General features: G+C 43.7%; 1 protein-coding gene and 1 long non-coding RNA gene across 2 annotated transcripts in view; one reads left to right on the top strand and one right to left on the bottom strand.

Moving 5' to 3' along the window:
• Window positions 1-885: 885 nt before the first annotated feature.
• Window positions 886-27,549, top strand: part of TFAP2D (transcription factor AP-2 delta) — a 50,617-nt gene continuing 23,953 nt past the window's right edge. The window contains exons 1-6 of the mRNA XM_006211544.2: window positions 886-1,453; window positions 2,509-3,006; window positions 6,545-6,605; window positions 15,674-15,839; window positions 15,991-16,109; window positions 27,214-27,355. Coding sequence (XP_006211606.1) covers window positions 1,415-1,453; window positions 2,509-3,006; window positions 6,545-6,605; window positions 15,674-15,839; window positions 15,991-16,109; window positions 27,214-27,355 — 1,025 coding nt within the window. The 5' untranslated portion in view covers window positions 886-1,414. The remainder of the gene's footprint in view (window positions 1,454-2,508; window positions 3,007-6,544; window positions 6,606-15,673; window positions 15,840-15,990; window positions 16,110-27,213; window positions 27,356-27,549) is intronic.
• On the bottom strand, window positions 5,893-9,967 carry LOC140687581 (uncharacterized). Its single transcript, XR_012061970.1, has 3 exons — window positions 9,659-9,967; window positions 6,645-6,698; window positions 5,893-6,066 (listed from the first exon to the last, which is right to left on the bottom strand). It is a non-coding gene; the product is annotated as an uncharacterized lncRNA (long non-coding RNA).

Raw genomic sequence — 27,549 nt, 5'->3', positions numbered from 1 at the left:
TGTTTGCCTGCGGCTTATTATTAAGACACCTTCTCAGCTTAAACACTTAAAAGCTAACCAAATGAAATAGCAATTAAGACTAAATTACCCTTTCTATCTCTGAGATGAGTCTATGGGGCCAGTCAGTTGTTAGGAGATGGGCAGGGCTGGAGAGCGGACCTGGCTGAGCCTCAGTATTGCGAGCCTGTAGCCACAGCTACCCGCTCCAGGCGCTAGACCGCTTGGTGCGGGAAGCCTAGTTTCCAGCGAAGTACAGCTCAAACACTGCAAGTCGAGAAACCCACCGAAGAGGCAGACATAGGTGTGCACTGCCTCCTTCCTGCCCTCTCTTTGTGAAATGTTATTTTCAAACATTTAAGGGTTATTCCGAGGTAATGGTGTTCAAATGCCTGGTGCCACTGCTAAATGGTCCTCCCCACTTCAGCACTGTTTCTGAAAAGGAAGAAGGAAAACACAAAAGAGGGGGAAAATGGGTTGGCTTGAGGAGTGGAAGACAACATTTTACCTAAATGTAGAATCTTGCCACACGTCTTTATTTTCTTGTATTTCTCTTAAATATATTGCCAGTTACTCCATTTCTTTATGATGGAAACTTGGGACTGTCCATCATGGTTATTTGTTTTAAAAGCTGCTGAAAGTGTAAGCGACTGCCGGGTGTTGCCTTTCAAAAAGGGGGAAAGAACCCAAATTCATGTAAATATGGAGAGAGGAGTATTGTTCCCACTTGGGCAAAGGCAGACACCCCAATCTGGGCAAAATTGATTTGGGTGCTTGTTGGAAAAAGCAGCTTTCAGCATCCAAGGAGTGGAACCAATAGGAATGAACACTTGTGTAAAAGGAAGCTTTAATTAATATATATTTCTATCTCTAATACACACTCATCGGAGCTAGAGCTTTGTCTTCACAATAAAAATGTGTGCAAATGCTCTCTGCAGAGATGAGTCCTCACCTCAGTCGGTATAGAAAAGCATGATAAAGGTTGGAAAAAATGGATAAAAATGTTGAAAGAACCTCCAGTTCCTTATTAGGCGAAGATACAATATTTATTCCTTGTCTCCTGGGATAAATCTCTTCTGCCTATTGTCCTCCCAGTTCTCAGTGCTGATGCTTAATTTTCAAAACTTCTATATTACCAAGGGACCTACGACATCAGCCAAAGAAATACTCAGCAAGTACAAAATCTGTTCCAGGGAGCTGCTTTTGTGCAGAGGGAAAATTTTGTTCCTACAGGTTTTTAAGTGGGTATGAGGCAAGGAGCTATCTGATCCGGGCAAAGCCATTACAATTTAGATCTCTATCTATAGAACATTTTTTTTTCCTTAAAAAAATTGGAAAATACAAGAAGTTTGGATTTTTTTCCCGATTCTTTTTTTGGAGGGGGAAATTGCATCGTAAGCTTTCGGAGAAACCCAACATGTCAACTACCTTTCCGGGACTAGTCCACGATGCCGAGGTATTCCTTTTTTTTTTTTTTTTTTTGAGCGCGCGCGTGTGTGTGTGTGGCGGCGGCGGTGGCGGCGGCGGTGGCAGCTTCCCCCGTCTCTAATCTATATTGGACCGTTACGTTTAATTATAATCTGGCTTTCGGGGGAAGTTAAGGAAGGAAAGGGGAGAAAGTTCGTTATGACATCTGTCGCCAGGAAGGGCAACTCTCTGCCACGTTAAGAAACATTTGCCATAATGAGGGGGAAAACATAATCCTAATAATAAAGAAAGGGAGGAGGGGGTGAGGAGAAAGAGATTGAGATGGAAAAAAGATACTCGGAAAGGCAAAGTAAAGAGATTGATGGTGGGGGAGCGGTAGGTGGACGGGGGGGGGGGCGGGTTGGGAACGCGCACCCCTTTTGAAATGGGCTTATTCTAGGAAAGTGAAGGAGAAAAGGGGGGGGTCGGATTCTTTGCCCCAAATGGCTAAGAAAATGAGCGAGTTGGACTATTTGCACAGACTGGATTTTTTTTTTAATATTTGGATGATAATTTTGAGCAGCTCTGGCGGAGCATCCCGGCGTGGACCGCCGCGGCATCTCGGTGTCGCCAGCGGGTTGGAGTGGCCAGGAGCGGGCCCGCGCGCTGCGCGTGTGGACTGTCTGCCTCTGCTCCCCGCAGCCCCGGAGTCAGTGGCAAACCTGGCTCCCGGCGCCCGGCTCCCTGCGCAAGTTGGGCAGGGGCTGTGTGTGCGCGTGTGTGTGTGTGTGTGTGTGCGCGCGCGTGTATGTGTGTGTGTGTGTGTGTGTGTGTGTGTGTGTGTGTCACCCGCACCTATATAGGGTGGGGGATTTTTTTCCGCGCTCTCGACTGTGAGGACGAGGCCGCCCACCCCCAGCCTGCCTGCTCGCAGAGGCTCCCCGGCGGAGGCTCGGAGCCCGGCTACGGCTCGGCCCGAGCCCTGCGCGCTCGCGCCCCTTGGAAAGCCGGAGGACGCTCCTGGCTCCGCGAGAGCCGCGCCTCGGTGGCAAAATGACAAACCTCAAGTTTTTCTGCTCTCCCTTTTCCCCCTCTTCCTTCCAGATACGTCACGACGGATCAAACAGCTACCGTTTGATGCAGCTTGGCTGTCTGGAGTCCGTAGCCAATTCCACTGTCGCCTATTCCTCCTCCTCCCCTTTAACTTACTCCACCACCGGCACCGAGTTTGCATCCCCCTACTTCTCCACTAACCACCAGTACACCCCGCTCCACCACCAGTCCTTCCATTACGAGTTTCAGCACAGCCACCCGGCCGTCACTCCCGACGCCTACTCTCTGAACTCGCTCCACCACTCGCAACAGTACTACCAGCAGATCCACCACGGGGAGCCCACCGACTTTATTAACCTGCACAATGCGCGGGCGCTCAAGTCGTCCTGCCTGGACGAGCAGAGGCGGGAGCTGGGCTGCCTCGATGCCTACCGCCGCCACGACCTGTCCCTCATGAGCCATGGCTCTCAGTATGGAATGCACCCAGATCAAAGACTCCTGCCAGGGCCCAGCCTGGGGCTGGCCGCCGCGGGAGCCGACGACTTGCAGGTAAATAAGCATGCAGCGAATTTGCGCCCTCCCCCCTTCGCCCTCCCCCTCCCGCGCCGTTACTACTCCGACTGCGAGCCGTCTCCACTCTCTCCCTCTCTCTCCTTCTCTCTCTCTCTCTCTCTCTCTCTTTCTGTCTCCTTCTCTCTCTCTCTCTCTCTCTCTCTCTCTCTCACACACACACACACACACACCCCACTTATGGAAAGTTATCAAAACAATTAGAGGAGGCGTGTGCCACGCTGTCCCTCTCACTGGATGGGGCCTTTCACCTGGACGCTCAGGGGTCCGGCTAGCTGCGGGTCCTCTACTTTCGGTTGGTTTGTTCTGAGGTCTTTTGTGAACCCAGGTTTCTGTCCCTGAGGCGATGCAGTGAGGGAGATCAAGGAGGCTGGAGTTGAGCCAACTGGACTCAGAGTAAGACCCGATAAGTTGATGACCAATCGCACCCTCAGTCTACGCGCTTTGCCGAGTCTACCCGCGTGTCCCAGGTGTTTGTCCCGGACTGAGCTTGTGGGGGACTTACTGTGATTGGAGGGGGGAGGTTGTTTGTTCTCGGAACACTTAGGGGACCCTGAGCTCTAGCAAAAGTTTCACCGAATATCCTAGATTGCAGTGGAAAGTAAAGAATCGCAAATAAAAGTCTCATAAATTTACCCCAAGAGAAGGATCCACATAATGCACTTGGCCAGGGTGTGGGTTTGCGCTTAACTGTCACTGCCCGAGGAGTGCCCAGTCCTGTCACCCAGCTGGACGATTCACAACTTTAGTTTTTCTCTCCAAGCCAGTAACTTTTACATCATATGCAACTCTTTAAAAAGAAGAAAATTTTTAAAAAGAAGGAAATGAAGAAATAAAGAAAGGGAGGGGGGAGAGAAAAGAAACAGGGAGGAAGAAAGGAGAAAGGGGGGAGAGGGAGAGAGAAAAAATAAAGGGAGAAAGAGAGAAATGGAAGGAAGGAAGGAAGAAGGAAGGAATTCACATACTGTGAAGGCCATCATTCAATCAGACAGATAGCTCTCTCCCACTCTCTCTCTTCATGTATTTTTGCACATTGTTTGCCAACAATAGAATTTATAATCATGCAAACATACTGTCATAGCCACATTTCAAACACAGAAGTCCACAAATGTCCCAAACTGAGCCCAGAAGACATGAATTTGTGTCTTCCTTCAGTTGAGAGTGCGGCTCTACCTGCGAGTCCCCACAAAGCTGGCCATCTCCTCCACCGGCTTCAAAACCAAAGGGGAGATGCTGGAAGAGCACAAGTTGGAGACATACGAGGCCCCTTGTTGCGCACAGAAAATCTTTCCCCCTCATTTACCTCTGAGCAAGGGATTATTTTAAAATTAAAGTGAAAGCCCTTACAGTGCCAACAAAGAGCCACAGCCACAAGATCGGCTCACAAGAAAAAAGATTCGGCTCTCTAAACCTTGACTTTCTACATTCATATGCACGAAATAATTTTATACGCTCAAGGCAAGTTTTTCATTTTTCACAAGGATCCCCGTATGTCTCAAGAGGAAAAAAAATCTGCCATTCAATGCTTAGCTCAACTAAAACCTATTTACTCCTTTTAATAGCCACGTCTGCTGCTGATTTTTTTGTATCTGTACAAATTTTTTTTCTGTGCTAGGCACAAAGCCGGGTATTTTTCAAAAGAGGGGATTAGAACATTTGCAAGCACCAGACAAAGAGCGAATCCCGTGCAAAAGAACACCGTAGTTTATCCAATTTTCGACTTAGTGCCATTCAACTGGTCATTTATGCAATGTCATCCGACCAAACAACATGTTTTACTTAGGAGGGGGAGAAGTTTGTTAAGTGAAGAGAGCAAGATTCGTTTCTTCCAAGAAAATAAACATCTTAAACGGTGCGCCAGAGGCTGGGAGGGAAAGTGGTTCCCTCCCTTGGAGAGCTTCTGGGCCTTTTACCTTCTCCATTTCAGATATTTTGAAGCCTTTATTTTCACCCTCTGTCTTTTCGATAGTCTTAATCTCCTTTCCCCGTTTATTACTCATACTGAGAGAATGTTCATACTGGGAGCAACACTCCAAGAAACTAGAAGAAACAGAGGAGAATGGTGTATGATATATTCATTTATCTGTGTCTAGAGATGTGTGTGAGTATATACATGTACCCACAGATATAGATAAATGAAGCAAGTTGGAAGTCTGGCAAGTTATTTTCTCCCACTCCTCCTGGACTTAGTTGTCAGAAGGGAAAAGAAAAAGAAAAAAAGTCATAGAGACTTTTAAAAAGAGAAATGGGGAGGGGATGTGTGGGAGCAACCCGTCTCTCTCCTTTTATTTCTTCCTTTTTAAAACATTCATCAGCATCTGCCTCATTTCAAATGCAACAAATGTAAATATACTTTTCCCTGCACAGAATTTTAAGTGAAAGTCCAATGGTTTGGAGGGCGGTCTAAGTCTGCCTAACAGATGCAAACAGTCTTGTGGCTTCAGTTCCATCTTTGAGTCCCCTAAAAAGATTTGCTATGGCCAACAAAGAAAACTGTCACACCTTTTCCCATCACTGCTTTAATTTATGCTCAGTCTCCAAGTTTTTTTTTTCATATTGATTTGATAATCACTTTAAGGCAGAACATTTAAAATAAGAAAGAGCCCGTGAGTAGGTTGAAAAGGGGGGTCTTACAGGCCTGCCTCAATATGGTGAAAATGGGGAAGCGAAAGGAAGCCTGGGCTGTAAAGGTTGTTTTGTAAAGTGGGTTTTTATTATGCACCGACTCTCTCCGCATTTACTTAACTCTTCACGGGCTGTTGGATAGGTTAACACCCTTCAAGGCCTCTTTCATGTCCAATACCTCGTTTGTTTGTAAAGGAAAATGAGCCTTTAACACATTTCGACTCAGGAAAAAAAAAAAAGACACAGAGAGAGAAATTTTTATTTTTCTTAATCAAAAATCAGTAGACCTTTTCCTCCTTGCCAGCTGAAATGACCCCTCCAGCCATTAAGAGCCTGAAGATCTACTGTGAGTGATGCTGAAGGTGCTTCCTCTCTAAGACACATTTTGGAGAGCATTATAGGATGCACCTACATCTGGGGTAAAACAGAACCCTCATAAGATATCTTGAATTCTGCACTTGAAATAGCTCCTCTGAGCTCCCAAGAAACCCACAGTGCCAGACTTGACACTTCTGGTGTAATTTGCTCCACGCAGAAAGTGCCGTGGAAACTGTCTATATATATGCTATGTGCCTTGATGGGGACTCAAAGGGCTTCTCATTCTCTTATGCCAAGATAAAAGGCACTCAGGCGCTTTGAAGTGTAATATTGTATGGTGCTGTAAAATGCATACCTTAAGATTTATACAACTTTCAGATTGTGGTTTTTCTGGCAATTTTTTTTTCCCCTCAGAATTGTGCGTGCTACCAAACTAGCTCCAGCTCAATGGTTGCATTTAAATGGCTACTGTGGGGTTACGAGGATATAGGGTTCAGGGTTGGCGCAGGTTGAGACTGTTGTCACACCTGTTAGTATCTATATGTGTGATTTTATTTCTTTCTCTTTTCTTAAGGGCTCAGTGGAAGCCCAGTGTGGGCTTGTTCTCAATGGCCAAGGTGGAGTGATAAGAAGAGGTAAGTAAAACACGTTAAAGCTAAACATTCTTCTCTCACCTGTTACTTTGTTCTGAAGGTCTGGTGATGTTTCTAAACGTCAGATTCCCCCATCTGATGATAAAGAAAACAATTTCTTGGTCAATCACTCTTGTCCCACACAGGCATACCCACATTAAAAACCTCCCTTCTTCCACTGAGGCTTGAACACAGATTGTGTCCAAAAGACTGTGATAGAAAAGATTTGCTGTTCCTCAATAGAACAGTGGCACAATCAAAGTTAGAGCCAAAAAAGAAAGGAAAAAGATTAAAAAAAAAACAAAAAACCTTCTCACACTCCCTTCCCCCATCACCACATCCTCGAGCAGAATTTCTAGTTTCTTTTAGCCCTAAATGTGCCAGCCACAGCCTGGGTGATTGAGGTGATGGTGTTAGCTTGAGGCTTTGAAGGATTCTGTGAAAGGCTAAATTCACTGGGCTTCAAGGAAGGCTAATGAAACACCAATACCATAGCGGCCCTTATTTTTCCAAGTGTCCAGAACATTTCTTTCTTTAAGGGATGTTGGGAGGAGGAGGCGGTGTTAACTGTACTGGATAAAGCTTTCTTGTTCCCATCTGTTGAGGAAAACATCTGAATCCAGAGCTACCCATGGAACTGGAAGGTGGGGGGAAGGCCAGAATGGCGAGCTGTTGATTTCAGCTCAGACACTGAAGGGGGCTGCATCTCAAATGCTCCATTTTTGACAAAAGGTTTTGAACTATGACATTTTCGGGGCCTCAAGGCAGTGCCGATTTTGCTGGCCTCCCCATTTAACTGTACCCAGAGCCTCTGAAGCTTATTTTCCTAGCAAGCTGAGTAACCCGAGGAGCACACAAGGCAAGGGGGACCAGCTGTTATCCCAACTTCATACGAATTAATAAGATGTGGCCTATTCACCAGGACTAATTCCAGCTCCAGGGCCGCAGTTGTCTCTAGTAACTGAACCACTGAAACTGAGTCACTTCGTATGGCACCAAATAAAGGTCCTTGAGTTTCTCCTTATCCCTTTCAAGGTTTGTTGATAGATTTCAATGCTTTTCCAAAGAAAGAAATGCATGGATAGAAAGCAGTGGATTCTTTTATGTTTAAACTGCAGGCTTTACAACCTGATGTCCAATTTAAACTCCGTTTGAATTGAGACAAGAGGAAAACAGAATGTTCTCCTTTGGGAAACCATATATTGTCTGAGTCAATATTATATTTGGAAACTCCATTAAGTATAGAATGACTATTCAGCCCTGTAGTTTCACCCCATGATGATTTGAAAAAACATTTTTTTAACTGTTACTGTTGCTCGACAAAAAATTTTTACAATGAGCCATATTAAGCTTGTCAGCCAGGCCAATGCACAGCCATAATGAAATGACACGAAATAGGCCCGAGACTAGTGAAAACTGAAATAAAATATACATTTTGTTGGGGAGAGGGTTTAAAATACACAGTGAAAGAGGGACCAGGTGAGACTTGCTGATCCCAGTCTACTGGGGCGGTCACACCTTAGGTGAGGCCATGCGCTCAGGGCGCACGGAGATGTCGGTGGTGCTGAAGGACAGCGCCACTAAGTAGCGCCCGGAGCCGGCTGCTCCCAGAGCCCGGCTTGCGCTACTGCGCTCTTTGCGTTCAGTTCCGCATTTGCCCCAAGACCACCTTCTCAAATGCTTGGAAATTGCATCATATCGTACAATAGCTGCCGGGGGCGGAGGTGAGAATTATTCGAGGCCGAGGGCGGGAGCTGGAAGGGAGGCTGCTGTGCAAATCAGCTGAATTTCCCAAAAGAGATTTAGGGGACAGCCTCCCGAGAAAGGCTAAAACTCTCCGGTAACTACAAGATGGGAACTGCGTTTCTATCCTCTCCGAGTCACGGAAATGGTCTTCCTTAGGTGGTGTTTGATTGCTCAGGGAATTCGGTGACACTTCCTTTCACCTAAAAATCGAGCCGAATTTATTTTAAACTAAATATTGATCTTTTAGAAGAACGGCGAGGCTCCAAGGAGAGAGGGGAGGTAACTTGAGATTTACGTTTGTGTTGTTTGACTAAACCCTAATCCTTCCCCTCTCCTCTGCGAAGGAATTCAGAGTTTAGCTGCTGAGGTTGTTTCATTTCCATGTGTCTTAGAGAAAGGCCAATTAACTTGGTTGAGCCCCAGAGACCAGGGTGTGTGTCTGTTTACTCTGAAACGATCAATGTTCATGACAATTTCCAAATGGATAGCAAGGAAGTCTTGCCTTAAAAGGTAGTCTATATCCTAGCTACCCACCCTGCTCCCTCGCCTCAGGACTCCTCGTTTTCGAAGAAACGCTAAGGAAGCCCCCTCTCTCTATTGTCGCGGTAGCTCACAGGACTTTCAGTCATATCAACAGCTCAAGTCACCTTTGTTCATCAAAAATTGAGAGGACTTTAACTCAAGCTCTCTTCCATACCACCGAATTGTGTTCAGACGGGGAGGTCTGTTTCTCTTCTCATTCAGGCTTTACAAGTGACTCTCCATATGAAATGTGATTTCTTGAAAGGCAAACCCTTTCGCCATTTTTCTCTCCTGCTGAGCTCTCGGATAAACTTACATTTCTAATGATTTCCAGAATTGACTGTGGGAGGGAAACAATAGATTTCACTTCCAAAGACTCCTGAATGCTTTTCTAGAAGGAAGACAGACCCCTAAGTGCCCTACCCGAGTTCACTAGGGAGAGGCTATCCTATTTGTAGTGGTGTTTGTGTGTTGGGGCCGGGGCGGGGTGGGTGCTGGGGGGAGGCCTCAGTTCATTAAATTTGGGCATTTCTGTTTGCAAAGAACAAAATGCCATTTCCCTGACTCACTTTGGTAAGTGGCAGTTACATTGTTTTTGCCTATAATGAAGCCCGGTAGCCAAAGACAGCGGAAGAGGGGCAGAGGCGAGGTAATTACCACCTAGATAAAATATTTGCCACCGCCTCGGAGGTGCGGCTCCCCGCGCGCTCACTCTCGGTTAATGGTGTGCGCGATTTTGCCCGCAGCTCCGCCACTCCAACCATCAGAACCAATAATCTTTACTTTACCCTGTGCTTGCGTATCGATAGCTTCTCTCGCCTCCGGCATCGGCTTTGATATGTTAATATTTCTGAGTAGCAAATTCTGCAGAGATCATATTAATGTTGTACGTACAGAGTGGAGCTTTGCCTTCGTTGAATATTCAGATACTGGGTTTCAAAAGGCATCTCTTGAAGAAATGAGGCTTCTATTTACAGGAGTCGTCTGTGTTTTTAATCATTAAAAAAAAAAGGAAAGAAAGAAAGGAAAACTCACTCTTCTTTTCCCCATGAATCTTCTAAGGCTCCCTCACGGCCCCCTCCCCTTTGTCAGATGCTGGTCCCTTTCATTTCTTGCTCTGAGAATTTAATAGTAGGAGAACAATGTTGATGACGATGACGCTAATGAAGCTAATAATGGGTGAATCCAGATTGGAACCGCAGGGGTAGGGGTTCAATTGGGTAGGGGCCCGTGGCCTTCAGAAGAGGGTGGAGATGACATGAGAAGACCCAGCTCTTCCATATTTGGGTGGGAAGTGACATTTTGGCCCTGGTCTTTTTTTTTTTTTTTTCTTTGTGAAATCGGGATGGCAAACTCAAAAAAAAAAAAAGGAAGAAAGAAAAAAATGAAAAAAGTGAAGAGGGGAAGCGCCCTTGTTTCGCTTTGTGATCACTCTGCCTTGCAGCCCCAGGCTAATTTCAGAAGCTTAAATACCGCCATAGCCTCTGGGCCACGCGGAGAGGGAGCGGACCCGGCCACGGGCAGGCAGGAGCACTTACCGGATTGCCCGTGGCTACACAAAATACAAACTACTTTGAATCAAAACATTTTTGGGGAATTAATATGATCTGAACTCTGCACGTTTTAAGAGAGCTGGAGTTTGTCAGATCGCTTAGAGGTGACTGGCACGCCAGCGAAGGCATTTACGCTGCGGTACAAACATTGTCAGATCTGATTTAATTTCAAAAAAAAAAAAAAAGCTCCCGTGAAATGAAGCTTAGCATCAGTCTCCCGGTCTGCCAATAACAGGGTGGATGGACCTCTTCCTCTGCAGCCCTCACGGCTGCCCACAGGCAGCTCAGGCAGGAGGGTGAGCTCTCCTGTGCTTTTTTTGGGTTTCACGAGAGCCGAGAGCTTTGGAACCGCAGTTAGAGAGAGCATTTGGCTCTTTCAGCAGCTCCTGGAAGGAGTAAGATTGAAGCGGGGTGAGAAGCCTTGTTCCTCTTTCCTTAAACCGCCAAAACTCGTCTCTGTGGCTCATCCATTGTGAAAATATTGTCAGAAATACACCTGGAGCGTCGCCTGCCTCGTTAGTCCCCCAATACAGATGCTGCAGATCCAGACTTCAGTCTCCTTTATATGAAGTTTAAAATTCACGTGCCCAAGGATCTAGAGGCATGGCTGGTTAGAAATCTTTTTGTTTTTTTTCAGGAGAGAGGGAGATATTTTCCATAGCCTACTGCCTGCCCTCTACTTCTTAATTGCTTTAAACATCTCCAAAAGCCAAAGCACACTCTGCACCGGGAAATGGGGATTCACTTCAACCCCCATACACTATTACATATCCACAGCCATCTTAAACCAGTAGGTCTCCCTGTGCAGACCTCCCTTTCTTATGTTGTGCTTGGAATCTGCACCTAGAGAAGCGCATTCGGACCTGGTAAGCCAGTCATACCGGTAACGACATATCCCCCAAACGGAGCAACTCGCTGCGGCTATAGCATCTGAGGCCTGCTTGATCGCAGTTAAGCCCTCATCCCTTTTCCTTTACTGTTTCATTACGGTTCACACCTGCTTTAAGGAGGTGGGGGATGACTTGGACTGGGATTGAGAAGGCCGAGAGGCTAGAGAGGAAGCTGCCGAGAATGATCCTACGCTGTTTACACGCGCACGTCGCAGAAATGCAGCCGTAGAACAAACGGGGACAGGAAACTCCTGTAATCGCTTACACATTTTTAACGTGTCAGAAAAAAAAAAAAAAGCGATCACTGGAGATGAAGAAGGGGAGGAAAAAAAAAATCCCTGCCGTTTGTATTTCTTTCATTTGAATTGTAAACATCTGTTTGGCTGTAAGGCGAACAGAACATTTATTTTGCTCTCAAGATTTGGTCTAATTATGTCAACAGCGGAGCGGCGGCGAGCGGGGCGGCGCTGCGGCTTTGGAGAGGCTGCGCGCACGGGCCCGCGCCCGGAAGCCCGCCGGGGAGTATCGATCGCCCCCGCGGAGCGCGCGGGGCCTCCAGCCATTACGCGCTCTGTTCCGGGAGGGGAGGGCACCCAGACGGAGCGACTAGCTTTGGAGGCAGCTTTGGGGGCGCCAGGGGAGCCGCAGTTCCTGGGAGACAGTCCGGGCTGTTTCCTCTGCCCTAATTGTCTGGGAGGAGAAGAGGCAAAGCGCGCCCAGGCCTCGGCGCCTGGCTTTCCGATTCCGTGGCTGCGCAAAAAAGTAGGCGGGGTCTCGTCGCGCTCCGCACCCTGCATCGGACGTCGCGGTTTAGCGACTCAACACAGTGCTGGCCTTGAGCGGCCTTAACTCGTGTTGCTGAGCTCGCCTGTGCCCATTTCTAGTTTTACCTCCTCACAAGCTGCGGAAATAAGTAGGTGTGAGCATCCCCATTGTTCAGATGGACAGACTGAGGCCCAGAACTACTCGTTGGCCGGCCTCTTTCTTGCAGTACTCTTTCCATTTTCCACACCGTTTGCAGCCACGCGCAGAGGGCGCAGCTCCATCCTCGTGCTTCTTTCAGCAGCCTGGGATCTGCGTCTTTGTATTTTGGGCTTGTTTTGTCCTCTACACTGCCTTTGGTTGACTTTTCACGGTAGCTATGGCAAAGTTATCCCTTTTACGTTAGCCGTGTCCTAGACCAGTGACCTTAAGTCGATGACTTCTTATGCTGTTACTGTAGCTACCATCTGAGTTTGCAGTATCACTAGAAGTAGGAAGTTCTCTCTCCAAATTTCAATTTTAAAAAGTGACCTCTATGGAACTCTGTGCACTACGAATGGAAAGAGATATACTCTGGAGAAGTTCAGTCTGAGGACCCTGGATGTGGCACCAGAGACCACCCCCACCCCACACCAGAGTGCTGGATCTAGAATGAATATTGTATGATTCCAATAAGAGCTGACAGGCAGCACAGACACCATGAGGAACTTCAGCTAGTGACACTGGGAAGGAACATTGTAAATGGCTTGGCATAGTTGACCCTTTCAAGGCTTTCCTTCTTTGAAATCTCATCCTTGCCATCTGCAGTCTGGATCCCCTTGGAGAGGTCGCACCTTCTCAAAACCTTCATTCCAAATGCAAAACTCTGGTTCTGTTGACCTATTACTCTTTCCTTCCTCCTTAAAAAATAAACCACAGGGCAGAAAGATAGCAGGTTCCCCACGCGACTGTAAACTCTACAAGTTGCCAAATCTTTAGCCAGGACAAGAGAGTTCCCCAAGGCTGCAGCAATGCCAAGTATCAAAGCAACAGAAATTCCCTTTTAAGATGCTGTGACATAAAAAATAAAAGACTCTAAGAGTTGATGGCTAATCCTGAATACAAAATAAATCCTCCAGGCAATTTGTGTGTGCATAAAGCATATTCTTAATATGCAGCCTGAGTAACTTACCTAATAAATGCTTATTTGAGCATGAGCCAGAGGCCAACCTGGATGCAGGAGAGAAGTCCCAGGGCCCAGGGAGTTGGCCCTTGGCCAGGTAGCAGACCTGGTGACTTCCCTGAAAGCAGCTGGCTTTCCACACATGGGGCTGACTTTGCCAAAAAGGGGCAGTTTTCTAACTGGAGAAAACCCAATTTAACTGCTTCTTTTACAAAAATTATAATCTTCTACATCTCCCTAAATTTGATTTCTAACCTACATTAGATGAGTAAAGATAGGAAAGTTCCAAAATTGTGATCTTCCCTTTCCTGGAAGACAACACACGCACAAAGGCCCCTCCCACTCGTGGTAAACTGGAGAGGGGCTGGGTGAGATTCGTTGTGTCTTCCATTGTGTACTGGCTGTCATGCAAGGGAAGGGGGTTTATGGAAGAATATAAACTTGCTTATGATTCATAGTGACTGTGGGTGAAGGGCCATTTTCAGGAGAGGGCTGTGTGAATTTTGAATAAAAACATTACAATTTATTTTCTTAATATTTTGGCTTTGGATGACCTCACTATGACTAAATCCTAAAGCTCTCCAGGGCGCGATTCTCACAACACAGTGAAACCCAGATTTACTGGTATCTAGTTTATTCTCCTTGTTCATCTCCACTTCTGAAATGTCCATTGAGGTGACTTTTAAAATACATTTTGCATCTACAGGTACAAAGTGAGAGCATTGGTGAAAGTATGATGGTAGTTTTGAAACCAGAAATCTGGAGAAAGTATTATTATTTTTGTTGTTGTTGTTATTATTATTTGTTTTAAAGTTCTCTCTGAGGATGTCAAGTGGGGAAGCCCAGTTGAATTTGTGATTCTGCCTCCTGGGACAGGCATTATGTTTCTTTACTATGTTGGCTACAAGTTTAACTGCCAAGAAAAATATTTCAATTTGATAATTGAGACCATGACCGCTCAGAGTTTGAAGGGAGGGCAAGTTTCCTGGCTCTGCCTGGGGGAATTCAGCCAAGTGTACAGGACCTGGCTCCTCAGATGTTTTTTGTCGAGGGCATGTAGGGTGATCTTCAGCCTCAGAATGCCGAGGGAGAAAGATCTTGGTCCAGCACTTTGCAGAGACTCTGGGATAACCGCAGGCCAGCAGGATGAATTCCAGGCGGCACAGGGGTAGAGATGCTTTGAGAGGGGGCAAGGTTAGCCTGTTCTCTTCACTCAGATCCAGGGCCCCTTTGCCTTTTTACACCTCCTCCCAGATTTCTTAGCCACTGTGTCCAGAAAATACACATGAATCTGAATGCCAGAGACTTCCCAGAAGTAGTAACATCGCATCTAAGCTACTTAGTAAAGGAAGGGGAGGAGCTACGTGGGAGGCGAGTGGTGAGTCCCAAACCAGGGCTTCTCAAAATTTAATGAACACATGAACCAACTGTTAAAATGCAGATTTCTGACTCAGAAGGTCTGAGGTTGGGCCTGAGATTCTGCATTTCTAACAGGCTCCCAGGAGATGCCAGTGCTGCCAGTTGAGAACCACCCTTTGAGTGTAAAAAAAAAAAAAGAAAGAAAGAAAAAAAGACAACATTCTCCTGCCTGTTTTCATTCCTCCACCTATCTTTTTTTCTTTTTTTTTTTCCATTTCCTTCATAGAACTTTACCCTCTTTTGGAGGTGGGTCATAAGATTGCCCATAACTGAACAGATCAAATGTATGCTCAGAAAAGCACACTTTGAATTTGAACGTGCCACTGAACTTCTCTCTGCCCACAGATTTCTCAGCGCATGAGGAGGGCTGACATATGGAGAGAGATTTAATCTCTTAACCATCCACACGGGTTGGAAGTTTCTGCCCACGAGCACATGATTTTTAATGGTACCTGGGGACTGAATGACTCTGGTGCCTAGACTTGGTAGATGGATGAGAGAAAGGAGATGGCAGTTCTCAAATACTTTAGAAAAGAGCTTTCAAAGCTTCTGTCTATATAGTAAGCTGTAGATAAAAAATATCTACTCATTGCGTATCTGTGCATGCATGCACACACACACACACACACAGAGCTGTGGATGAATAATACCTACCCTTTGTGGGGTTAACTGATAGAATTTGAAGTTTTTACCTAATTGAAGTGTTTCTTGGTGTAGATGATGTCAAAGTGAACACTGGTGGGTCAGCCAACACTCCATCAGATGCTAATTTTCACTAAAATTAAAATCATCCCCTCCTAAAAATTTTCTGTACGATATCTGGAAGACAAAACCTTGGGTGTTATTTGAAAGGACATCCTCAGAGCAGCTCTCCGAGGTGATCCGGGTGATGTATGTGTAAGGACCATCGCACCACGTGTTTCTCAGTCCTGAGACGTGTTGCAATAGTAACTGTGTTTCATGAAGTTAGCATCTCTCCGGTCACTGACACGTAATAATACACTTTTCCCTCCAAAGGTGGCACCTGTGTGGTCAACCCCACAGACTTGTTTTGCTCTGTCCCCGGTCGTTTGTCCCTCCTCAGTTCCACTTCCAAATACAAGGTGACCATCGCTGAGGTGAAGAGGCGCCTCTCGCCACCGGAATGCCTCAACGCATCGCTCCTGGGAGGCATCCTGCGAAGGTAAGATGAAGGTGTTTCCCGGCACAGTGGGTCCTCTCACTGCCCTGCTGCCACGCCCCTCCGCCCTCAACTCAGCCCTGTGTCTTCTGCCCCCATCGTCTTCCTCAGAATGTGAACTTTCAGAACCGAGCTTTTGCTTGTTTTTGGACAGAGCAAAATCGAAGAATGGGGGCCGCTGCCTGAGGGAGAAGCTGGATCGGCTGGGCCTGAACTTGCCCGCGGGAAGACGGAAAGCAGCCAACGTGACCCTCCTCACGTCACTAGTCGAAGGTAGGACTTTTCAGCTCGGCAAAGTAATGATGGAAGGTTAGCTAGTCTTTGAAATTTGGCTTTGTTAGATTACGCCGTGTCATTTTTGTCTCTACTGCTAAGACAGTTACAGGTGAATTTCCCAGTTGATCGTGACGATGACGATTACATTAGACATAATATAAGGCTTAAGTATTGCTTCATAAACTATCACTGAATCTGGGCAGTAGTGGAATATTTATTTTTATTCCCACACTTCATGTGAGTTGGTGGCAACAATGGATGACTCCTTTCCAGCCAGCAAGATGCCATGTACTGCATTAGGCCCCTTGGCGTCTTGTGGATGATGCTGGCTGCAAACAGATTATTATTCTGCACACAACTGAATAATAGACCAACTCTGCCTTATCACCTTCTTGGGAGATTAAAACAGGTGATGCTTCTCTTCAGCACTTCCGTGACCTTGGTCCTTTTTGTGCTAATATGAGTTTGATTCAGTTATTTTACTTTGCTTATACAATTTTAATGGTAAACTAAAACTTTATCATATTTGCCAGTTTGTGTTCATAGACCTCGAATCAAGCCTGACTTTAGGTTATATTTTTGCCTCTCCATCAAATTTTTTTTTAGTAAGATTCAGCGACATTTTAGATTGACTTTTTCCCAGAAACTAGATTTCTAATCATCAAAAGTGGTCCATCCACTTTCTTATAAACCTATCGTTTTGTGAGAAAGAATACTATTTTTTTTCACCATTTAAAAATGTTTTTATTTTTCTGATGGCCCAGTACACTGCTGGGGTTCAGCCACACCCCCTTCCCATTTTGGTGCAGTGCTCGAGAGCAAGATAAATAATACCTGATTGGCTGTATTCCTCATTGACCACACTTGGAAGTAAATTTCATGAAAGTCAACCTTCTAGGACTTTACGGTACTTGTCTCTGCCGCTTTCTGGGGATGATTTGAATACAGCCTTGCCATTGTCCCTATTTTGACACAAAATCCCAAACAGTAGCGTGTAGGGGGCCTTGCTAGGCTTGGGTTTTCAACCATTTTGTTTTTGATTATTTTATAATCATTTCTCCCTGTATTTCTTTTAAGTGGAGTCACTCTGCTAATTGCTTTACCACAGCGTCATTCTCAAGTCAACATATTCGAGTTACTATTTCAGGGATTTTTTTTTTTAGGAATTTATAAGAGAGGGCTATTTCTTGCAAATTTATAATACGTTTAAGTGATTCACAGCATTTCTGTTACAAATGTCATTGCACTGAGAAACCAATGGAACGAACAACTCAGGCTGCATAACTTCTTTCCATCTGACAAAGCTGTTTGAAAAGTGAACATTTTAGTAAGGTGCACATTTAGATTGGGGATATTTTTTGGTCCACCTAGCATAGATATATTTGACCTAGAATGCAATATTGAATTTATTATTGTTACATGTGTGTGTATATACATATATATATATGTATATAAAATATATATAAAATATGTTATTTGAATCCAGATTCCCTGAATGTAATATTAGGTCACAGCCCCCTTCTACCCATATGTCTTCGTTTAATGGGGTTTAAATATGTGCCTAATGGTTAGCACAACTGCTTGTACCCACTTTATCATAAGCCTGGAGTTCTTTTTATTTCCCCTTGTTAATCTCATTGCTACGACTTCTCCTTTGCCCACTCTGGTACCTATAATATCAGAGAGCTGTCATTCTCTAGAAAATTCAGTACATTAGAATTGCTTCGCCCATCCCACTGACCTTCCTGAGATCTTGGGATAATCCCAGACGCTTCTAGAGTGGGACAAATTCTCTCTCTGGAAAAACGTCCAAGAACCTGGCCAGTATGATGGTTCTGGTCCTCATACTATTGCTACGTATTTATTATTTACGAGACACCAGTTAGCTACCTCCCCTCTGTTTTACTCCAGAACAATCTTTGCAGAGTTGGTGACTGTTAAAACAAATATGAGACGTCAAGTCTGTAGTCATTCTTGCCTATCCCTCCCACCTCACTTGAGGTTTTCCAAGATGGCCAGAGCTGCAGGGTATAGCCAGAGGGAAGTTTAGTTCACTTAGGTGGGGGGGCTTTCCTGAGACCATTCTGCTGAATTTGCAAAAGCTCCGATAGCATTCTCAGGCAACACCAGGCGTTCTAAAAGCACAGTTTAAGTCCTTAAACATGAATGCCTCGGCTTTTAGTTTGTCATGACCGGAGGTCAAACTCTGTTTATACGTATATTTAAAAAACAGTGTGGGGCACTGAAGGGTGGAAATAAACCTTAGCGAAAGAAAGGGGACCATCCACCCATATTGTGTAGATCTCCGTTCACTCTCTTCAAGTCTAAATCCTTTGCCACTATTGCTTCCTTTTCTAGTTTTTTTTTTTAATGTTAGCTCCCAGATTCTCTCCTGCACATCTCACCTAAATTCTGAAAAACTGAAATTCTACAAAAGACACAGAACTAAATGCATTCTCTCAATTAAGCACTTGGCACCATGTGGCACAGATGCACTTCATAAAAATTAGTATCTGTCCTCCAGTTTCTTTCTCCCTAAACAAGTGTTACTTAATAGCAGAATTTACTCAGAATCACTGAGTAATTACTCCATTTCCCTAGAGGGCAGTGGAAGACTGAGTTGTCTGAGGCACTAGGTCATAGCGCACATAGAAGAGGGTGATTCTGGAGTCAGATGGTCTTGTTTGAACCGTCTTCCATCACTTGCTGGCTGTGTGCTATAGGGAAAGATGCACAACCTCTCTGAGCATCAGCGTCCTTCTCTGTGAAGGAGTGTTAATAATAGTACCCTCCTAGTAAGGTTGTTGTGGGAGTTAAATCAGAATGTTTGTAAAGCACTTAATGGGATGCCCGACACAAAAGTTGATGTCAATAGATTTTAGTTATCATGAATCTCAAATGAGAAAACTAAGGTGCAGTGAGATTAACCATTTTGCACAGGGTCATAAAATTGGGAGCAGCAAGGAGGAGAAGCCAGGTCTTCCGGTTTGCAGCACCACTGTGTATTTTCCACTCTGATTTATGTTAGTGGCTTGGACCATGAACAGCTGCATTGAAACTGTTTCTGAATTTAACTATATATTCAGGGTTATAGTTACAACAAGATAACTGAGGAATAGAAGGAAGTGACCAATACTGCTGCTTTTCACCATGGATTGCGTATTCTTGCTGCTTGGAATCCTGGGCAAGTTTGTTGAACTTTTTTGCATCCTTTAGTACAAGGTTATGAACATCCTGATACACCCTCTGCTGTCACTTAATCCCCCAAAGTTAAGATGACATTAAATCTTGGTTCTTTCTTTTTTTTTTTTTTTTTGGTGTGCAATAACTATTGGTAGTGTTTCTAGTACTTTCAAAAAGGTGCCATGTTAGTTAGTTAGTTAGTTGGTTAGTTAGTTAGTTGTAAGACTCTCCTACAGCCATTTCTTTCCACTTCAGCCAAACCAACCAAAGGCAGGAGAAAGGAATGCTCTCCCCTGATACTGTTTCCCCTTTGTCTTTAGTCCTGAGCCTACATGATTGCATTTTCAGGGAACAAGGGAAAAGATCAACCAGCTTGACAGCAAACTCCTTCCTATACATGAGATATGGGGAGCAAGTTTCCAGGATGTGATCAGTCCATGGCTTTTTCATTTAGGAAGAGGGGTTGTTCACCGCTTGAGGACTGTAGGATTCAAACACCAAAATCCTTTTGCCAAGTGTCAGTGATGTTACACGCCCAGGACATGCTCTGCCTTATTTGCTCTTCTCATGGAATTTAGGACAAAGCTGATATTCCCACTGTGTTCACACAGGTACCACACTGGGTTTCAGTGGGCAGGGAGAGCTTAAGGTTAACCTCCAGGGACTCATGGCATCATCCTAGCATCACTCCTCCTCTGGCCATTCCAGACGTCCCATTTCCACATTAGTCTCTCCTTTGTGAACCTGTATGATATAAAAAGGGTCATAAATTGACCCCTTGTCATAATAGTTCTAATTGGTGCTCACTCGATCATCTGGAAGAGGCCAATTACTCGGGGACCCTGGGGTTCCCTTTTGCACACAAATACTCCAGCACTGACAATGTCTTCTCAGGCACAGTTTGCATCTCAGAGCTGCAGTGCAATTGGACTCCGTAAGCAAATGCTAGTGCAGTCCATGTCAGTCAGTCACTTTAAGGTCTCTTTTGGAAAATAGCCTTTTTTTTTTTTTTTTACAGACTCATAGGTCTTGTCTTATCTGTAAATTTCTCATTCTAAGTCATGAAATAGTTTCTATCTGAGAGACTCTGCTTTGATCATTGATCATTAGATAATGATTCGATATTCTTGTCTAATATCTGACAATGAATGTTTATCAGAATTTTCAATAATTGGTCTCAGTGAACCTGAGGTTGTATCTTACAATATTCTGGACAAGTAGGCACCATCTCAGAGGACATCGTATTAAATCATTTGCTTGCTTCCTACTAGTCCTCCTCTGGCCTGCATCTTGTGATTTCTTTCATGTCCAGGCGGAAAGGTGTTTGCTTAGAGGGGTGGAGGAGGCGGGCTCCGGCTCACATGCCTTAGTGTCTGACTGTGTGCTGGCGGCAGCCTTACATTCCTGCTCCTATTCTGGCCCCCAAAGGCCGGTGTACCCAAGCCCGTTTGGCTCAGCCTGGCCCTTGCCCCTTTGATCCAGCCCGTTACTCACTCTCGCAAATCTCGTTGCTCCCTTGAAAGCATGTCTCTGCATGACTTTCCTGGGGTTTTTCTTTTTTTCTATCATGCTGTCTTTCCAAGTTCCAAGTTCACGCCAACTCATGGGCTTTTCAAACACTCAATTTCTGCTTTTTTCCATGGTTTACATTTGTCAAAATTCATCAGCATTCTAATAAAACTGTAGAGTGTAGTCAGTCCTGGTGGTGCCTAACCCCTACTGAACAGCCGTGGAAGTTTGGGAATCCCCCAGATTTTAATTTACAGCAAATATTTGAGTTTAGAATAGAATCTTCCTGAGAACTAGGTCAGAGAGTAGTTTTGCTTTTTAATTAATATAATTTTAAATAATCTATATAGACGGTAGAAATTCAAAAGTTACAAAAGGGTATACAGTGAAATGCCTCCTTTCCACTTTACTTCCCACTCAGTTCCCCTCTTGGAAGAAATGAATGTTACTGGTTCCTCTGGTTCCTTCCAAGGGTACATATTTGGGTGCATAGTTTTTGTTTTCATTTTAAAGTTATAGCGTACTGCACACATTCTTCTACAGGCTTTTTTCACACCTTATCTTAGCGTTCTTTTTATTTTCAGTTCTTACAAGTTGTTCATCTATTTATTTATTTATTTATTTATTTATTTATTTATTTATTTGCAGGGAGTAGGTAATTAGGTTTATTTATTTACTTACTTATTTATTTTAAGGGAGGTACCGGGGATTGAACCCAGGACCTGGTGCATGCTAAGCATGCACTCTACCCTCCCCCTGCTCACCCTTTAAAATGCTCACAGTATTCCATTGTTTGAGTGCATCATAATTCATTTAACCAGTGCCCTCCTAAATATCGTATAGGAGTTTTTAATCTTTGGCAGTTACAAATAGAGCTTCAATGAGCAACTGCACACGTCCACAGATAATTCTGCAGATATGCACGTACATCCATTCAATACACTCCTAAGAATGCGCTGCAGGGTCAAAAGACATTTGGAAATTGTTCCCCGTAATGGTTGTAAATGTTTGATTCTATCAGTAGTGAGGTTTAATATGAGAGTACTTCCCTATGCTCTAGCCCAAGCCAGGGTGCTATCAACTTTTTGATCTTTGCTAATTTGATTGGGAAAAAAAAAAGACTACCTCTATTATGAAGGAGTTGAGTATATTCTTAGGAAAATTCTATGAGCTCTTCTGTCTCTTCACTACTTTGTACTGATGGGGTAATTTTTGACATTTTTCTCATTGATTGGTAAGTGCTCATTGTATATAAGGAAAACAGGTTGTATGTCTCTGGTCTGAGTTGCAAAGCCTCTCCACCCCTGGCTTTGGTTTGTCTGTTTGCCATTATGAGTTTTTTGTTTGGTTTCTTATTTGTTCAGATCTATGTCATGTAGAACTTTTCCACATTGATATAATCATATTTCTTGTATATTTTATTTCATGATTTTTAGATTTTTATTCTAATACTTTAAAAGTTCTGTTTTTATTCCAAGATTATGAAATATTTCTCCCATGTTGTCTTCTAATTACTTTGTGGATCTATATTTTATGTGTAAGACTTTGCTCCATCTGGACAATTTTTGTTGTTGGATGTATGGTATAGATCCAATTTTATTTGTTTTTTTTTTTTTTCGGATGGCCAGCCAGTTGTCCCAACACCTTTTATTGTTAATCCATTTTCCCCTACTAGTATAAAAAGCAAATTGCCTCTTATGCTAAATCTCCTTATAGAAATATACTTTCTAGAAAATTTTTTAATTGACGTATAGTCAATTTACAATGTTGTGTTAGTTTCTGGTGTACAGCATAGTGATTCAGTTATACATATATATATTCCTTTTCAGATTCTTTTTCATTATAGGCCATCGCAAGGTATTGAATTATAGAATATAGTCCCCTTTGCTATACAGTAGGACCTTGTTGTCAAATATATTTTTTTAATAGACTGATGACTATTCCCTAACAATGCTTCCCTTCTTCCACCACCACATAGCCATTGTTTTTTCTCGAGTGTACACTGCTTCAGCCAAACAAGGCAGAACTCATTACACAAGAACCCAGACAGGCAGAGGTCTTTGCAGTTGCATCTTAACTCTTAGTGGCTGCTTGCCTTTGTAGAGCCACAGAGTCCTTGTCTGGGGGGAAGATGCGTATCTCATCCCCACTTACTGCTTTCCCTTCACCTTAAGACAGTGGTTCTCAATCCCAACTTGAGATTACTTGTGGCGCTTTCAAAAAATGCCAGCGATTAATTGACACAGGATGAAACCCTGATGTGTGCATGTGTGTGTGTGTGTGTGTGTGTGTGTGTATCTCCCAGATTATGGGAAGAGCAAGGCGTTGAGAAACACTGCCTTCAAGTATAACCTATTTTATTAACTGGCTCCATTAATCTAATGATATACCCTACGGGTTTTGTACATAGTTCATTCTTTCTAGTGATGCTCGTTTGTTCTAGTTTTTCACTATACTCTTTGGAAGGGGTGCCTCCCAAGACTATTGTTATAATCAGCCAATGACATATTCTAAAGTGTTTCCATTTGACAAATGTTTTCTGAGTACCTGTTACGAATCAGGTGTTGTACGAAGTACAGGGTATGGAATTGGGGACAAAACGATCGCCTTGAAGAACAAAGTGTCAGTATTTGCTTGTGCCGACTTTTTGAGAGGGTTACTCAGTATGAGACAACTGCTGCTGTTACTGTGGAAAATCGGAACATCCCTTAGTGGTTTGCCCTTCTTTGGAAGGGGGCGGGGGTGTGGGCGGCACCACTTGGCCCAGGGAGCCTGAAGCCTTGCACTTAGAATTCTCTGTCCAAGCACTCACACTGTCCCCCGAACATTCATGAATCTACTTCTAAAATATTAATTCTAGAAATGATATGAAATACAATGGACGGACTTGCCAAAGTTGGCGTGTTGTCTGAAAAAGCGGGGCGGGGGAGGGGGGTGGTACTGGTTTGTCAGGTGGCACAATGCATTGAAATAAAGGAAGAGCTTAAATCCATCCTGGAAAACAACCACCAGCCCAGGGCATCCTACCTCATCGTGGGCAGAGGGGAGGGGACAGCAGCCATGTTTGCCAGACGTGGTCCAGCCCTTCCTGGGTCACTCATCCATCATCGCACGTTACTGCACCTGCTGCTGTTCACGTGAGCACTTGGCTCCCCGCCCCCAACAGAGACAGAGATTTATTTTCACAAATCAGTCAAATCCCAGAGTCTGATTCATACGTGTTCTGATCCAAAAATTCCTATTTTTCTTAAACCTGTTGACGCTAAGATATTTGCTGTCCCAGATTTAACTGTAGATTTGTCATTGTTCCTGAATACCGTGTGTTCTTTGAATTCATGACTCCATTTGTTCATTCATTCTTGGGTCCTCATACAGGATGCTTTTGTGGCCCGGTATACACATTTTAACTACATATCAGAGTGTCTTCACTTGCCACTTCTTTTGATGTAGCATCGCTATACATCCAGTAACAATGTTACATCGCAAGCAGGAGAAAGCAGTAAACAGAGCGAAGGGAAGGAAGGATCTGGCTGTCAGTGTAAGTGTAAATAGCAGCTGTTCCATTCAAAGTGTTTTTAAAACTACCCCACGGTGAGAGCTTTGCATAAAATGGGCCAGATCCTCAAGGATCAGGTTTTAGCACAAAATTTAAGAGGCATGCTGCCATCCTACTCTAGTGCAAACAGTGAGGAAAAGCCATATATATGTACATACATATGTGTGTGTATATCCTATTAATAGTCTCTTAAAATTTTACTTAAATATCTATTTCTGCATGAATAATATTGCAATAGAAAGATATACCAGTATACATAACTCGACTTGCTGTACAAAGATGGCATTATGAACAGTGTTATTGTGTTAGTCGCAAGATATTTCTGAACCCTAAGATCACACGTGTTTATCCTCTGGTCAGGGACTGTAGCCGCTCTTTGATGGGTTAAGCTTTAAGACTTTTTACCTCGAATTTGAAATTTCTTGAATTCTCTCCTTTCTGTCACTTTTGTAGCAGAAGTGACCATCCTGTATGTTACAATGTCCCTTAAAAAAAAAAAATCTTGGTGCCATTTCTTCTGCCAGATAAGCATACATTTTCTTTCCTAATTGTTTAGGTCAATAAACTGCTGGTAATAAGCACTTAAAAAATATCGCTTGTACGTTGCAGCTTTATTCAAAACTATGACCCTCCAACAGCTAGCACTACCCAGACTAATGAATAGAGACCCTTTTCACCCAGTTTTGTCATTGCAATATTTTTGTATTAAACTAGACCCTTCCAAGGCCTAGAACAGGGCTTCTCACATTTTGGAAATGAAAAAAGTTGTTAAAGACTTAAAAGAAAAAAAAAAGACTCAGGAAATGGATAAAAAAAAAAAAGATGAGTTACAATGTTAGTGTCTCCTAGTAACATAAATAAAAATGAAACACACTGACTGGTGTAGATACCAGAGTCTAATTTTGATGCTTGGTTAGTATTTGTACATATTGAAACTTCAAATCAGGTTATTAACTAATATCGGCATAGTCACAGAGGAGATTTCCTAGCCTCAGTGTGCCTTTCTGAACAAGGGCGAAAACCCCACCAGTTCCTATAGCTCAGCGAGCATAAGTCCCATAAATAAATCATAATTTAAAAGTCTTAGTTTTGATCCTTAATACATATTAAGGAGAACTTTGAAAATAAAAGCTTTTAGGAAAAGGAAAGTATAAACAAATATTGAACCCCCATTATTTACATGTTTTCCTTAGAATTTTTAGTTGTAAGAAAGACAAGGTATTCAAGAAAAATTTAAAGCAAAATTACTCTCAGAATTTTTGTTTTTTCAACTCTGTACCATCTTAAAATGTTATCCTGTTTTCTATGGTTGGTAATTTGGGGACATTTTTTTAAAAAATAAATATGACTTTCCTGATCTGAATGATTAATTTTTGTTTCTAGCAAAAAAAGGAAACTAAGGAACCAAGGAACATTTCACTGATAATAACGAGCCTATTTTATATATTTATCCATAAACTTTTCCTCCTTCTCCAGAGTAACAGTAACCATTTTTATATCTTCCTGGTATTAATTCATCAGCTACTCTGTTTTTCTGTGAGTATAAAGCCAGATTAAATCCATTACTTTGGCCATCACCAAACAAGTGTCCTATGGTCTGGTCATCACTCCTAGTTTTTAAACTCCTTCATGGCAAAATCTGACTGACCATGGCACTGTTGGATCCCTTCTCCATGAGTACCACCTTTTCCTCCTTGGAAACATTTTATCTCTAACATTCATTTGATACTTGTAATACAAGGCTTGCATTATGTAATATTAATATAATGTCAATGAACATGTACAGATTGTAGATAATACTTACATGGATGCGGTATAAACTATAAAGTGCTCCTAAGGTGTTTCTGGGTTCGTTGCTCTTGTTGCTACCATTACTGAGATGGTTGTCGTCTTCCTAGAAACAAGGACGATCCTTGGTGTCCTTTCACAGCCCCCTTTACTCCTACCCAGCTCTGCACCTCGAACACAGCCTGTGCTCAATATATATCTAGTGAGAACTTACTTTCTCAAAGTTTTAATGGTCAAGTAAGATTTGGCTTGATTGAGCTTTAAAAACACTGTTGTTTTCCAAACTGAAGTCCGTGGCCAAATCTTACTTTGCCAACAGGTCATTTTTACCCCCTTTCTTAAAAGTTTACTCAGGTTTCAGATTTTGTGAAAGAGCAAAAGTTATCTATCATCTCAGAGAATGTAAGAAGCATTGTGTTTTTTAATAATGAACCCGAGAAGCATTGTACGTGGTGCTGAAGGTGGACACCCACCATAAAGGCAGATAATGCTGGCACTATGATTCTGTACTGTAGTCTCTTTGGCTACATAACGTTGTGAAATTGATACCATTCAACTATCTCCCATTCCAAAGGATTTGAAAGGCTTTGAAAAAGTATTTGGTATACATACCTTTTGCCACTGTTTTGATAGGTCTCATGGAAAAGTTATCTGACTATTTGAGATACACGGAGAATAGGTTGTAGGTTGACAAACCCAATGACCTGCCCACGGAGCTGCCTCCCCAGGGCATCTATGTGTAGGATCTCAGGTGTCAGTCTAGTCTCATGGTCAGAGCCATGGAGGGAGTCAAAACAAGTAGCCTGTGGTTCTGGTTTTTCCCTCTCAATTTTCCACACCCTCCCTGCCTGGTAAGTAGCTTCTGTTTCTGCGTATTTCCTCATCCCACCCCACCCCACCCTACCCTACCCCCAAAGCTCCTTTCCTTTGCTTGAATTGTTTAGAATGAATAGGAAAAATGACCCATCCAACCACAACCAGGAATAAGGCTGGAGGAAGTAGAAGACGTTCCTCTTGTTGAGTCTGGACGTTCGTGAGAGACTGACTTTCATTGTCTGTCGACAGGGGAGGCGCTACATCTGGCTCGGGATTTTGGCTACACTTGTGAAACAGAGTTTCCAGCCAAAGCGGTAGGAGAACATCTTGCCAGACAACACATGGAACAGAAAGAACAGACAGCGAGAAAAAAGATGATCCTCGCAACCAAGTAAGCCAAACGGGGAGGCCTCTCTGTGCCTTCGTCCTTCAGGTCTTCCATTTTCTTTGAATGAGGGAAACAGTCTAGAAAGCATCCTTTCTTTAAAGCAAGGGGACTCACACCCCGGCAGCTAGCTGTGTTAAACAAGGACCACCCTCAACACTGGGCCGCAGCAAGATCTGCAGACTGTGTTAGTGGTGGAG

Source organism: Vicugna pacos, chromosome 20, assembly GCF_048564905.1.
Source record: "Vicugna pacos chromosome 20, VicPac4, whole genome shotgun sequence".
NCBI lineage: Eukaryota > Metazoa > Chordata > Mammalia > Artiodactyla > Camelidae > Vicugna > Vicugna pacos.
Note: the sequence above shows the minus strand (reverse complement) of the source record. Positions and strands in the feature narration are given on the sequence as shown.